The sequence below is a fragment of the Prionailurus bengalensis genome, chromosome C1 (assembly GCF_016509475.1).
Source record: "Prionailurus bengalensis isolate Pbe53 chromosome C1, Fcat_Pben_1.1_paternal_pri, whole genome shotgun sequence".
NCBI classification, from domain to species: domain Eukaryota; kingdom Metazoa; phylum Chordata; class Mammalia; order Carnivora; family Felidae; genus Prionailurus; species Prionailurus bengalensis.
Window position 1 is genome coordinate 13,994,460 of NC_057345.1, and position 14,219 is coordinate 14,008,678.

At 59.7% G+C, this 14,219-nt stretch overlaps 1 protein-coding gene and 1 long non-coding RNA gene across 5 annotated transcripts in view; one reads left to right on the top strand and one right to left on the bottom strand.

Moving 5' to 3' along the window:
• Positions 1-4,126: 4,126 nt before the first annotated feature.
• The window catches only part of CAPZB (capping actin protein of muscle Z-line subunit beta), a 133,737-nt gene continuing 123,644 nt past the window's right edge, over positions 4,127-14,219 (bottom strand). For 2 of the 4 annotated variants that reach the window (XM_043573918.1, XM_043573916.1), the window contains exons 7-10: positions 9,563-9,628; positions 8,741-8,817; positions 7,316-7,428; positions 4,543-4,587 (exon numbers count right to left, since the gene is read on the bottom strand). In XM_043573918.1, coding sequence (XP_043429853.1) covers positions 7,326-7,428; positions 8,741-8,817; positions 9,563-9,628 — 246 coding nt within the window. In that variant the 3' untranslated portion in view covers positions 4,543-4,587; positions 7,316-7,325. Of the gene's footprint in view, positions 4,588-7,315; positions 7,429-8,740; positions 8,818-9,562; positions 9,629-14,219 lie in introns of all 4 variants that reach the window. The other 2 variants (XM_043573919.1, XM_043573917.1) reach the window with 1 other exon arrangement.
• Positions 12,329-13,822, top strand: LOC122480020. The gene is made up of 2 exons (XR_006296502.1): positions 12,329-12,436; positions 13,007-13,822. It is a non-coding gene; the product is annotated as an uncharacterized LOC122480020 (long non-coding RNA).

Below are 14,219 nucleotides of genomic sequence, written 5' to 3' on the forward strand. Positions count from 1 at the left end.
AGGGCCATCTCACACCTGGTGGGGGTTGGGGCCCTCCGAGTCCCCTCCCCGGACGGGGGTCTGGAGTGTTGGGCTGTGTGCAGTCCGGCTTTCCCTCGCTCTCAGGAGCGGCCCAGCCTTGCTGGGCTTAGGCTCCCTTCCCACTTCGAGCCTCTGGCCTTGTCCCAGCCAAAGGGGCCCCAGGCCCCGGCTGCCTCTGGCCTGGGCCTGGTTCAGGTGCCCTTTGCCAGCCAGCACCTGGCTCCACCCGGGGTCCTGACCTTGGTGCCAGTTACCGGGGGCGCATTCGGAATGGCAGTATGAGTCCCAAGTGTGGGCCTGAGTTAGAGCTGGGGGGCTAAGAGATGAAACCTCACAGCCCTGCCTCCAAGCCCTTGTGTGGTGAGGGTGACGTAATCTCTTCCTCGTGGGAAGCACCGAGTCTTTGGGGTGCTAGCTCTTGCTTTCCAGCACTGCCCAGTCTGCTCCGAGCCATGGTTGCTTCCTCTTCAGGAAGCCCCGGCCTGATGGATGTGCCCAGGGGAGTGCCCTGCCCTGTCTGATGGAGGACGTAGCTGTGGTGGTTAAGAGAGATGGGCTTGTAGGCTCATGCCCCAGCGCCTGGCATGTGTAAGCGCCTGGTGGGTAAATGACGAGCTTCTCCGATGCCCAGGGCCTCCCCAGGCTCCTCCCGGAAAGCACAAGGGCCAGTCTGATGGACCCATTAGTTCCGCCACGCTGGCAGCCGTGCGTGCAGGTGGGTGGGGTCCCGGGGGGGGGTTGCTCAGGTGGACTTCTCCACTGGGCACACACCTCTGTACCTTGTTGCAGGCAGGGGGTGGTGGGGCCCTCACCTCTAGGTGTGGTCTGAAGGGGTGAGCTCTCCCACTCTGGACCCTTCCTCCCGCCTGATTCAGCCGAGTTCTGCCTTTAGGTTTCGGGCCCAGGCTCGGCCAAGAAAGCGGCATCCCACACATCAGTTGTCCTTGTCTGGGAGGGATTCTCCATCTGGACACTCATGGGGGCAGGAGGCTGGGCCAGTCACCCCCAAAGAGCCCGGCCTGGGCGGTTCATATTTTAACTATTGAAGGAGATGCTGTATATGCAAATGCCTTGCCACAGTGCCTGGCCTCGGTGTCCCCCCAAATCCTGGGGGGCAGGAAACTGCCTGGCAGGCAGGTGGCAATCTCCAACAAGGCAGAAGGAAGGGCCCAGCATGCCTGTCCTCAGCATGAGGCCCCAGGTCCTCCCAGCCCGGGGTTCCCCTTGGTCATTTAGGGAAACTGGGATTTTTCTTTTTTTTTTAAAGTAGGCTTCACGTCCAGTGTGGAGCCCTACTCGGGGCTTGAACTCATGACCCGGAGATTAAGACCAGAGCTGAGATCAAGAGTTGGCACCCAGGCGCCACAAACCTGGGATGTTTTAAGCCATAGCTTAGGTATGGCCCTCAGTCCCCAAAGCTGAGAAAGGGGAGGAACGCACAGCTCACCCCTGCACAGCCAGCCAGGTGCTGAGGCTTAACTGTTCCATACGCATGCGCTATACCTGATGAGGTTAAAGTGGGGATTGATTGCCTTCTGCTGTGGGTTAACTCAATGCACCCGAAAACTCAGCCCCCCAACCGTGTGACAGCCCTGAGGACACAGTCACCCACTGGGATCTCTGTGCCCAGCACATGTAAGTGCTCCATAAAGGTTATTTTTATTAATCACTTCCCAGGGCGCCCGAGTGGCTCAGTCGGTTAACTAAGCGTCCGACTTCGGCTCAGGTCATGATCTTGCAGTTCGTGAGTTCGAGCCCATGCTGACAGCTCGGAGCCTGGAGCCTGCTTCAGATTCTGGGTCTCCCTCCCGCTCTGCCCCTCCCCCGCTCATGCTCTGTCTCTCTTATCAAAAATAAACATTAAAAAAAACCAAAAACACTTGCCCACCCCCACCACAGTATGGGCAGACTGTGTATCCCACCATCGTATTCCCCTTCCACAGTAGGTGCTCAGTAAATGTTTCCATGAGTGAAGTGAATACCTTAAACACTGTCCCTCAAGAAGCCCTCAGTCTGGTGAAGGAGACAGGCACGTAACCGCCAGTCACAGTACTGAATTTGTACACTCGAAATGGGGGAAGTGTATGGTGTATGAGTTCTATCTCAATAAAACTGCTTGAAAAAAGACCAAATTAGCTATTACTAAATTTGGGAAGTTATGGGTATGAGAATACATTACATCTTGCAACATTTCTCCTCATTTATAACCATTACAAGGTAACCCAAATGCCTACTATTCACCAGGAACTGAAGGATTGCATTCACTAGGCCGGTCAAAGACCTATACGTGTATGATAGTCTATTCATTCTAGGAAGCATTAGTTGAGCTTTTAAAGTCGAAAGCCACAGGGCACCTGGGTGGCTCAGTGGGGTAAGCATCGAATTCTTGATTTCGGCTCAGGTCATGATTTCACGCTTCGTGAGCTCGAGTCCCGTGAGTCCGTCCCCCTGCTCGCTCGTGCGTGCGCTCTCAAAATAAATAGACTTTAAAAAAAAAAAAAAGGAAAAACTTAAAAAAAAATAAAAATTTTGCACATTTTTCTTTAGAGGCTTCATCACTGAGAGAACAGGAGAAATAGATCCTCCAAAATGGGCAGGAGGGGCCGGCAGGCGGGGCGCGCGTCCCGGCCCCCTGCTTACCGTTAAGCGGGAGTAGACGGTGGCCCCTCGGGCCCGTGGTGGGGGTTCAGTGGCAGTGCCCTCCCCCGGGGGGCATTTCCTCCAGCCTCCTCGGGGTCTGCCGGGTTCCGGGAGCAGAGGCCCACTGGCTAAGCGCTAAGCGCGCAACACGAGACGCTGGAGGCAGGCTGCGGGGAGCTCACAGGAGGGAAGGGAAAGGTGAGCCGGTGGCATCTCCAAAGAGCGAGGCCGAGCCGGCTCCAGAGCCTCAGGGACAGGACCCCTTCCCGGTGGGGATGACGCCGTCCTGACTCTTTGCTATCAGAGTCTCTCGAGGGAGAACTTCTTACCTGGCTCGGCATGGGTCGTGCAGGTGGGGGTGGCGGCCCCCCGTGACTGCAGGGCACCCAGGCTGCACGGAGGGGATGGCACCAAAGAGAAGAGGTGCCGAGGCCCAGTCCACACTGCCTGCTTCCCCCGTGGCGGCAGAGGGGTCCACACAGTGGCTGCTTAGTCCATGACGAGAACGAAGGAGACGGTTCGGAGTCTTGGAATCTGGGGCCCCAGGAGGACCCCAGCGAGGGCCGCGAGAGACTGACTTGTCAAGGTCACAGCAAGGGCGTGAAGGGACCCCGGAGACAGCCCTGCTTGCCCATCTGAGCTCTCACTCTCTCGAGGCCACCGCCCGTCCCTGGGGCCACTGAACAGGTGTGGGCTTCACCCGGGAGCCAGGGTGTGGGCCCTGCTGACTGGCCACGTGGCCGCCTGGTGTCAGCCGGGACAGCAGGGTCTGTCCGGAAGGGTTGTGAAGCGTCCCGCTTACGGTGGGTATTTGCGGAGATGAAAGGGGGAGGAGCAGAGGGGACAGCGCAGGGAGGCCGCACCCAGAGTGACAGAATGACAAGGTGGGGGCCCCCCTCTTCCGGGGCGGGTGGGGCCGGGGAGCCGAGCAGCAGCTCCGGGCTCCGCAAGGACCCCCGCTTCTCGCCCACCGCGCGGCTCCCGCCCGTCTTCTGTCCGACTCGCCACCCCGGTGGGGGCCAGCCCTCACGGCCAAGGCCACACGCGCTTGGAAAGTGAGGCCGGCGAGAAAGAACACGAGGCCAGTGCTGACTGCGTCCCAGTTTCTTTTTATTCATTTTTTTGTTCTTTTTTTTTTCTTTTTTTAAGTATGGAAGCTCAAGTATAAGATGTAGATTTTTTTTTAAGCTTTACAAAAAAAACAAAATAAAACAAAAACTCCTTTTGCATTCCATAAAAATTGACAGAAAAGCACCTGGCCAGAGCAGCCCGTCAGCAGGCCCCACCCCCGCACCCCCGCCACGTGGTCTCGTGGGACAGGGGCCAGTCTGTGCAGGACATCGCCAAGGGCCACCCGCTTTCTCCCAGAGCTGTCCCCTGTCCCCCCAAGCCCCAACCCCAAGCAACTCCCAAACACACGTGGACTCAGATTTCCAGTTTTTCTTCTCTCTTTCACACACCACAGTTAGTTCATAAAATTTTTTTGTTTTACATTTTTTACACCGATGTAACAAAAAGGTGGGAGGGAAGGGGAGGCAGACAGACTGTATTTTATGCCTATAAATGGGGGGAGGGAGGCAGACAGGGGGCCGGGGCAAACAAAAAACACACGGTCTCTGTGGAAATACGGAGAGTTTTGATGGCAAAACGTGGTGGGAAGGAGGCCTCAGAGACAGGAGGGTGTTTACTGGGCTTTATTCTCAGGGAGAGATGGTGATGCCGTTGTTCCGTGACCTGGGGGGGGGAGGCGAGGGGCGAGGGAGGGGAGCAGAAGACGAGTTTTCTAAGAAAGGGGTCTAACGAGCGCATGGCGTGTCCAGTTAGCGTGGAGCAGGGCTTTAACACTGCTGCTTTCTCTTCAAGGCCTCCACCAGGTCGTTCTTAAGAGCTTCTTGCTTTGATTTGTCTGCGAAAGTCTGCACAGACCTGCCGGAGGGAAGAGAGTTGATCAGCCCGTGTGACGGGCAGGGGGCCGCCTCGAGCACGGCGCCCAAGGCCTGAGCCCTCGGCCCTTTGCCAGGCGGGCTTCCTCTGCAGGGGAAGCGCGCGGCCCGCCTGGACGGGCGCCCACCTCTGCGCCAGGCTGGGGGGCCCGGCCGGAGCCACCAGAACCCCAATCCACTTCAGGGCCCGAGGTCGGCCTGAACCAGAAGGTGGCTTCTGGGCTTCCAAGCACAAGGCAGCAAAGACCCTCTGTGCTTCTGACCAGCTGCGGACTCAGCCGGGGCGGGGGGCGGGGCACAGAGGGGCATGGACTCTGGGTCGCAGGGACCCTGCTATCAAGCTTCCCCCTCACTGCACCCTTGCCGAGCAGAGGCAGCCCGCTGCCCGCCCCCCAAGTGCAGGGTGCAGAGGAACCCCACTCAGCGAACGTTTAAAACCCCTGGCCATCTGAGCAGATCGGGTTCACGTCCAGGGTGGCGCCGGAAGGGCAGGTGCTCTCAGCCGTCAGCGGTGAGCGTGGCCGAGAAAATCCCTCGGCCTGGACGTCAGGAGGCAGGACGGGACTGAGCTAAGAGGCCCCGGGTCCCTGCTGGCAAATCCTGATCTGTGGACACATGCTGACATGAGTGCCCCACGCGCCGGCGTTAACACTCCTCATTCGCCAAAGCGAACAGCCACTAACTCTCGCAGAGGCTGTACGGTTTACGAAGTGCTTCCCGCACACCTCTCACTTCCCTCTCCTGGCTTCCCGGACGAGTCCCACCGGGGTTCCCTAGCACAGAAGAGGAAACTGAGGCTCAGGGAAACGCCCCCTGCCAACGGCCTGAACGGTCACTCTGTCAAACGGACTCAACGTGTCGACCGGCCAAGGACAGAGCAGTGGAAAGAAAGGAGTGACGGCTGCCGGCAGGAAGGCGGTGGATGCCACGCCCACGGGCATCTTAAGCTCCGTGTGCATCAGCCGTGAGAGAGGATGGGAAGGAGGAGTCAAAAAATCCCCAGATTCCAAAAGTAAAATGAAGCAGGACCCAGGAGAAACGAGAGCATCCCCAGTTGAGTTCTGGCTACCGAAGCCCCGAAAAATCGTGGGACGCGGCCTCCAAATGGTACACGGGTGACACGGAAGACAATAAAACGCTCTCACGAAATGCCGACACGTCTGGCTGAGCGTCTCTAAACAAACGTTTGCCCCGGACTGTCCTGGCTCTGCGGTGGCCCAAGGAAGGGTCAGACACCAGCCGTGGTGGCCTTGGCTCCAATTCTCAGTCAGTCCGCCACGTGCTTCTGGAAAAGCTCCCGGCAGGAAGTGGCGGCGGCTCACACGGCTCCTCCGCCTGCGAGGGTGCTGGCTCTTCTGGGAAGGACGGGCTGAGCGCACCAGGCCTCACCCCCACCCCCCAACGAAGCAGAGAGTCCCCGAGTTAGAACCAGAGTGAGAGTCAGGTCAGAGCCAAGACACTGGGCGCGGAATGGCCGGAGGCTCTAAGGAGCAGGACACGGGAACACAGCTTGGGAGGGTCAGTGCCAAGCAACGTCAAACTCATGCCCGGAGCAAGTGCTAACTCGGCACGGACAGAGGGACGTGGGACGGACAGAGCGCCAGGCTGCCCACTGCTGCAGAGGGTTCCCATGCCGGAAAGCCTCCAGCGGGTGGCCACGGGACTGACCACGGACAGGGATCTGGCAGATTCTAGGGGCTGCCAAGAAAACCGCACAACGGTGGCCCACCGTACAAAGGAGGCTCTCTCGGGATGGGAGCGGGACGGTCCCAGCGTGAGGCCTGAAGGTGGCACAGAGCCCAGACCGACCAGCAGCGCCGCCTGGTTACACAAACGGCCCGGCCCGGCCATCCCGCCGAACCTCTGCTGGCTCGGGTTCCCGGTGGCCAGTCCCTGGGCCCTGCGGCCCTGCCCCACGGGCCTCATGTTAAACGTTTCCCTCCTCTCCCGGGACACCGACTGCTTCCATACACCTGTATCTCCCACAAGCTCAAGCTCTGGTTCTCGGTTATGGTCCGCAAGCAAGGCCATTTCCTTGCCGTCAGCACAAGGCGTTTAAGAGGAAGGCCGCAGCTCGTTAGGGGCAGAAGGTTACTGGCCCAAGCAGCTCCAGCAGCCACCAGTCTGGGGGCGCACCAAGCCTGGCCAGGGGGGTTTCGGCCCCCGCTCCGGGCTCTAACCTCAGGTTTGGGGCGACACAGCCCTCTCAACTCACGGCCCCGAACAGTCACTTTCCCACTGAGGAGGCTCGCTTGGCCTCTGCGACGCTTGGCGGGAAAGCCCGAGGCCCCGGCCGCACATAACAGCACACGCAGCGGACTCGGGCCGCCCTGAGTGGCCGAGCGGAAGGCAGTGCACAGACCCCCGCCCTGTGGCCCACGAGAGCGGTGCAGACAAGCAGCTTCTGCTGGAGAGGCAGAGTTAATCCCCAGACGGGGGCTTCTTCCAGGGCCAAACCCCCTCTCTGCCCCACACCCAGCCCTGCCCGGCGTGCGAGACACACACAGCACACGCGTGATACGGGTCCGTGTTACTTAGGGCCGAGTCTACACGTTAACGTGGCCACTCACAGCCGTGAGCCGACACGGGGGTTAGTGGTGTTTAAAGGACCGCGCGCAGCGACAGCTGGTCGGTGGGGGGGGGGGGGGGTGGTGGCGGGCTGGTGAGTCCTGTTTAGTGGGGAGGGTGCGCACGCCTCTCAGGCAGGGTACCTGCGTCGGCTTAGTTATCAGGCTGGATGTGGATCTGGCGCTGGGTCAGCACTTGGGAAAGCTCCCTCTGCAGCTGCTGAAACTTGGGGTGGTCGGGGATTACGTCAACAGATCTACAGAGAGTGGTCACAGATGAGCGCGGCGGGAGGCGAGGGCGGCACACACCTGGGAGCGCCGGGGCGGGCGCGCGCCGGGCACGCAGGGACCCGCGAGGTCGAAGACAGGGCAGTGTCGTCACGGCCCCCGCGCTCCGGCCCGAAGGGGTGGCCGCAGAGCTCGATGCTGGGGGCGGTCTCGACCACCCGCCCGCAGGCTCTCTGGGTCCCTCTCCTCGTTCTCCTGCCGCTGGCCAGGCCGGGCGGGGAGTGTGTTTGCTGAGGATGACGCTCTGGCCCCGGGGTGACCAGAGGACGGCAGTGTTGCCGGAGTCGGGGAGTACGACCCACCGGGGGCCAGATCGTGTTCCCCAGAGGCGGGTGGGAGATCGGGAAGATGGAGACCCGGAGGGGGCGCCTCGCTACTTTAAACTGTTGGAGGAGGAGACTAGAAATCCGTCTCCTGGGTGAATTCACAAGTCAGCGTGGCCCCTGGAGCGGCTTCCTGCCTCTGATTTGGCCCCAAAGGAGAGACTCACACATGGAGCGGGGGATCAGAGGGCTGGAGGCTGAGGCCAGGGCACCAGACCCGGGCCTCACGCGGTGGCCAGGCGCGCTCCATCTCATCTGACCCCTGCGGCAGGCCTGCCTCCCTGACGGGACGAGGGCCAAGTAGAGGAGCCACCGGCCAAAGGTCACCCAGCTCGGGTGGACAGCACTTATACGGGCTCTCAGCTTTCTGATTTCAAGGCCAGTGCTCACTCCACAGCCGCCCCACCTGCCCCCCAGCGGGCCTCCGGCCTCCTGCTCCGTGCCCCCATGGCCTCTGGAGACCCAGAGAGTCCCTCCCAGCCTTCATTTGGGCCCAGGCTGCAGAACCAAGAACAGAAGATGGGTGGGGAGGGGCGGCTCAGGACCACGGCCACAGCCAGCAGAGCCCTGGAGGACGCTGGAGTAGCCGGGGGACCCAGAGCCCAATGGGCTGCACTCCCTCGCATGTTGTGAGGTCCGGACAGATTCCTGAGATGGAACTGATGAGGCGGGGGACCGAGAGGAGGGGACTTCAGGGACGAGGGCACCAACGCCTGTCCAGGTGAAAGTCCCAAGACAACAAAAACAGCAGGGAAGGAACCGGCGTCTGCTGAGAATACAAACTGTGCGTGAGGGGTCTGACCTTCCAAAATCTGTACTAATGATCCCGTGACGTGGGTACTTCAGCAGGTGTTACAAATGAGGAAACTGAGGCCCAGTGACAGAGAAGTGTTATGCAGCACACCTAGGATTCAAATCATCTTTTGGTTCCAAAGCTTATGTTTTGGGGGTACATTACCTCAGCCCATTGACGATGTCCTTTGTTTTCCCAAAGTAGATCTCATTCAGCGTACTTCTGATTTTATTTTCCATGTCCTGGGAAGGGAGGTCAGTCAGACAGGATGGCAAACAGGAGTCCTGAGGCCCACACCCTCCCGGTTCCACCGGCTCACCCCTGCAGTCCCCGCAGTGGCCACAGGGGGGAGGCGTGAGACCGCACCAAAGCCCAGTGAGCCAGCCACCCCCACGCCCCCTCGGGGCCAAGACCCCGCCTATCATTTGTGCTCTGAGCCCTTCCCAGGCTTCAGACACCAGGAAGCCGATACTCAGGGACTGGCGGCCACCGGTGACCACGACAGGAGCAAGTCTAAACCACATCACCACCTCTCAGGCCCCCCACCAACTTCAGGAACAACTGTGTGAAGCCGGAGAGCACCCTTTCCTCCAAAGAGCGTGGGGAAGGGAAGGCAGAAGCAGCTGCGGCCGGAGAGCCTCCTGAAGTTCCTCCTGAGCCCGTGACCTTGTAGGGACACTTCCTCTCTGAGCTCAGGTCTCTCCTGGCACCCAGCGGGCCGGGGGAGCAGGACCGAGGCCTTCCTGCGCAGCCTCCTGGGAGCACGCGCTGCGGGGCACAGAGGGGGTGCCCCGGAGCTGAGCCCTGCGTGCATTCCCATCAGGAGGCTCGGAACACACGAGCCCGGGGCAAAAGGGCCAAAACAGAAACACGCTGCTGGCCGCTAAGGCGCTGCGCGCCGGGGAGGAGGCCCGCAGGCCCGCACACACCCCTGGGGGCAGGATGTCTGGCGCTGGGGCGCGACCCAGAGCCCAGAGCCCCACTCACCTCTACCAGGCGCCCGATATTGGCTATGTGTGGGGAGCAGTCGCTCACGGTCTCATCCTTCTCCATCTGCAAGAGAGAAGAACGTCCCTCCACGTCAGAGCCGCGCACGGCAGCCTCCGCCGACAGCACAGGCCAGCCCTGTGCTTTGCGCACAGCCCGTCACTCCCGCCGGTAGCTGTAGAGTCAGCTGCAGGTGGTACAAGGCCACTTTTCCAGCACGGAGCCCGAGCACCGGGGACTTGGGCTTTGGGTCATCAACAGCTCAGCCAGCAGAGGCCCAGAGGCCCCGTTCCGGAGCACCCCCCTCCCAGCCCCCAGGCCGCAGCAGGGAGGGCAGAGGGGATGGCCCTGGCCAGACCCTGGCTCAGGCTGTGGGTCCCCTCACACTGCACAAGAGCCTCCACTGCCCTGTGACAGCGACTTCGGAGGGAGGGGCCAGCAGCCCCGAGACCCGGGACTGAGGAGCCTCGCCCAAGGTGACACAGGTAGTGTCGGGTCGTGGCCCAGACACTTCTTAGGGCACAGCCTGCGGGGCTGGCCATGTGGCCGGGGGCAGTTTGAGCAAGAGGATCTGAACCCAGATTCCTAGACAGCAACCAAGTAGGGTTTTGGAGGAGGTGGGACCCAGCAGTCGGGTCTTGGGCGGGTCAGTTCTGGTCCAATAATCCTAACTACTAAAGCCCTGACAAAGTTTTACTGAAAGTAGTAAAAGAAGGCAGGGGAGGGGACGGCAGACGATTCCTGACCTGCACACTTATGCACGAGCTGTGGACCCCCTACCCCTCCGTCTGTGCAAGGCAGAGCTCCCTCCCAAGACCGTGGATTCCTTTAAGGAGAGCCTTCCCTGTCTACACCTCACAGGGTGCCTAGGACGGTGGTGAGTTACGGAGTGGAGACTCCTAGCAGCCCTGCTCACTGTTGGGTGAAACAGGTCCTCCCGAGACAGGATGAAAAGGTAAGGACAGGAGTACCAAGACAGCCAGAGCTCAGAATGAATTCAGACGAGAAAGCCCAGGGGGAGTGGGAAGGTGAATGGGCTTCAGAGGCAGGAGAGCAGGGCGGATGCCTGGGGAGGGCAGGGCGGCAGTGTGCTCAGAGGTCAAAGGTCTCTGCTGCTTCCCACACCGATTTTGACTTTCTTATCAGAGAGAATGGTTTTCATGCCAGAAACGGTAGAAGAGACCCAGTTAGGAGCCAGATGAAGCGAGCAGATGGTAGGAGGGACCCAAGTCGCTTTAAACGATCAGGCTTCCAGGGTCAGACAGGTCTGATTCTGTGGACCAGCCATCCCTGAAAAGTCACAGCACAGATTCCAGAACACCGGAGGAGGGCGGAGACTGACCCTACTTTCACCAAAAAGGAAGATTTGAGTTGGAGATTCAACACTGATCCACACCAGCCCTGGTGACAGCATCGAGGGTCCAAATGATCAGAAGCCAGGGACGTGGGCTGGTACGGGGACACGACAGCTGCCAAGTGCAGGGTCATCCACTCCGCTCAGTCCCTGCAAGAGACCTCTGTTTGCAGCCCAAGGAAGCGGAAGCTCAAAGATGTCAAGGCATCTGCCCGGGTCACGGCAGGTCTCGGCTGGCTGGGGTGAGTGCAAACCACATTCTCCGGCTCCAACGTGAACCTCACCAAGTACAGAATGGGAACCAAGCCCTGCGAAGGGACGCGTGGTTTCGAGAGGATTTCAAGCTCGAGGACAACGTGATGTGGCTGCCACAAGAGCTTCCACGCAACTTCAGCTACAGAGATGAACCGTTACCGGTGCCTGGTCAGGGGCAGCCCAGCTGCGCGGTGTCAGCCCCTCTCCCTCCGGGCTGCCCGGCCCGGCCACGTCTGCAGGGCGGGACTCAGTGTAGGGTGCTGGGTTTTAAGAAACCCGTGGGCAAAGCTGGAGGTCCGGTGCTTGCAAGGTCTCGACACCCTGGCCCCAAGAAATGGGCAGGAATGGGGTATCTGGCCTGCCCCTGGCACTGGCGACCCTGAGGAGCCTCGAGCCTCAGAGATCACAAGGGCCCCCACCGAACAGAAGTAAGGGCGCTCCTGAACTCGGAAGTGATAGCCACTCCCCACCACGTCAAGTTTCCCGAACACCCTTTGTCCTCCCACAAAGCACGGTCTCTCGCCGCCTTCCCCAGCTCCGCGCAGGAGCAAAATTCCTGGCAACCTCGGGGAAGTGACGAGGCTGAGCTCACCGAGGGCCCCGTCTTAAATGAGCACCAACAGCCCAAAGTAAGGCTGGGACTGTCGGCAGAGGGCTTTGGGCCGCCGGGGTTAAGTACAAGCACATCAGCAACCCAACCTCTTGGGTATCATCTCTGCTTCCGATCAACCTTCAAGGGAACAGAAGGGCAGGAAAACACCAGTCGCCCAAAGGTACAAAAGGTCTGGGGTGAGGGTAGGGGGAGAGTGAGGAGGCCTGGTCTTCTCTAGGAGCAGACTGACTCCCCAGGAGGACACAAGGGGTCCCTAAGCTTGGGGCAGGAGATCCGAGCCCAAGGAAAAGCCTGGCAGGGACCAGGGACCGGAAAAGGGAAGGAAGACATGGGCTGGGGGTGCGGGCAAGGGGCCTTGGCGCACACAGACGTGTTTCCACAGCCCCCCTGCCCACACCCCTGCTGACTCCCTCCACACCTGGTCAGGGTCAGCTTGCTGGAAACGCTGACCCACCAAAAATAGAATGATTTTTGCAATGCATATATTATTACATCCTTATAAAAGCGGCTGCCAGAGGAAAACATTTTTATGTGCTGTGGCCGCACAGATGTTCCACAAAGTGGATCCAACCAAGTCTGAAGTCAGAGCCCAGCCTGCTTGTCCCCATCAAGCTCCTCTCCTCCGCTGTGGCCTGGAGACGGGAAGGACACGGTAAGTACGTGGAGAGCAGGCCGTCTTCCTCAAGTCCAGTCTCTCCCGTGGCCATGTGGCATTTTCCAACAGGCGCAGCCTGGAGGGTGGGACCCTGAAGGGAGCCAGCCCCGCTCCGTGTCCCGCTCTGGAGCCCAAGGGGTGAGGGCCTTGGCCTGCCCATGCCTCCCCTTCCAGGCCTCTACCTGGGCCCACTACGTGCCCAGGACAGGGCCTGGCAGAACGGCAGCTCCATTCCCGGGACTCCTCCGGTCCTGGCTCTCAGGCAGAAGCCAGAGACGTCCTCCTGCTGACTGAGCTGTGCCCTGGGTAAGAGCTGGGCTGGAGGCCAGGACTTAACACGCTGTCAAGCCAGAAGACGTGGTCAGACAGCCTCTCAAGGAAGGTTTGGTGTGCCCAGTTTAGGGAAATTTTAATTGAGCCTAGAGCTGCATATATTCTAGAAGACGGAAAAGTCTCTGCTTATAGGGTATGCGGTAGAAGGTATTTCTGAATAATAACAGAAATAGTTATTATTTATTGAGCACAGACCATGTGTCCAAATGGTTTTTTATTTTTCCTCTACAACAGCTTTTCCAAACAGGTGTTATTAGCTCAACGGTGAGAACCCGGAGACTCAGAGAAGGGGAGTGGACTGTCCGGATCACACAGCTGGTAAGGGAACAGGGTAGGACTGACCCAGCTCTGGACAATCCTGAAGCTTGTTTTTCTTCCATGAGACCTCTCCGTGGGCTCAACTTCATGCACATTCTTTCCCAGAAAAATCAAAGACAAACCATAATCTGGGGCTCGGAAATTCTGACCAGTACCCCACCTCTCCACCTCCCTCCCCCGCAGGGCCCCCTGCGGATCTCCAGTCCCTTCCTCTCCTGCCTGACTGTCCCTAGAAGCTGATCCCGCCCAGTGCTGATCCAGGCCACCTCACGGAGCACAAAGAAGCAAGCAAGTGCTCCCTGAGCTGCGGGCCGTGCTCGCCTGCCTCCTGAAGACGCCACGGGCCTCGTTCCCCTGCTAGAACATACCGCCTTGCCTAACTGCCAAGCTCAAGTCAAAGGGGATGTCCCTGCCGTGACACAAGGGCAGGTGACTGCCTTGGAGTTTTCTGGCTTAAAGACAAGTCATAGGGCGCCTGTATCCGAGTGGGGAGAGAGCTCAGCTTGCAAAGGACCCGCCTGATCCCCCCACTCGACACAACATTCCACCTTCGTTTCTAAATGTTTAGAATCTGAAAAAACTATCAAACGAACATCTGGGCCCACCCCGGATCGGAAACCTTGGATCTCCTTCCAGAGATTTATGGTCTTGCCTCTTTCCCACGTCTCCAGCTGTCACACAGGAGAAGTGACCTCTCAATGCAACTTCCTTTCTAACATGTTGGTACTTGGCTTGCAACGTCTTTCCCTTGCTCTACAGCCTTCCCCCTGGGGCCCAGGTGGCAGTCGGCCAGAGGGCACCTTCCGCCCTCCTCCCCTGGAAGGACCATATGATTTGGCCGTGAGGAGCTCCCACAAGCACGGCTGCGCACCCTTCCTCCCCAGCCCCCCAGCCGCCTGGATTTGCCACCTTCCAGCCCGTGTCCCCAGGAGGCCTTGCTAGGCAGAGGGAGGGTGGAGGCAAGAAAGGGCCAAAGGGGAGGTGACGGGAGAGGGCGCCGAGGGAGCGCAGGCTAGCGCGCCCCTGGTCTGAGCCCACCGGAGCGCCTCTGCAGCCTGGGTGTTGTGAGCAGGGGGGAAAGGCGGCCGTTGTTAAATTCACCAACGATTTAAAGAAAGCTCTCCATGTC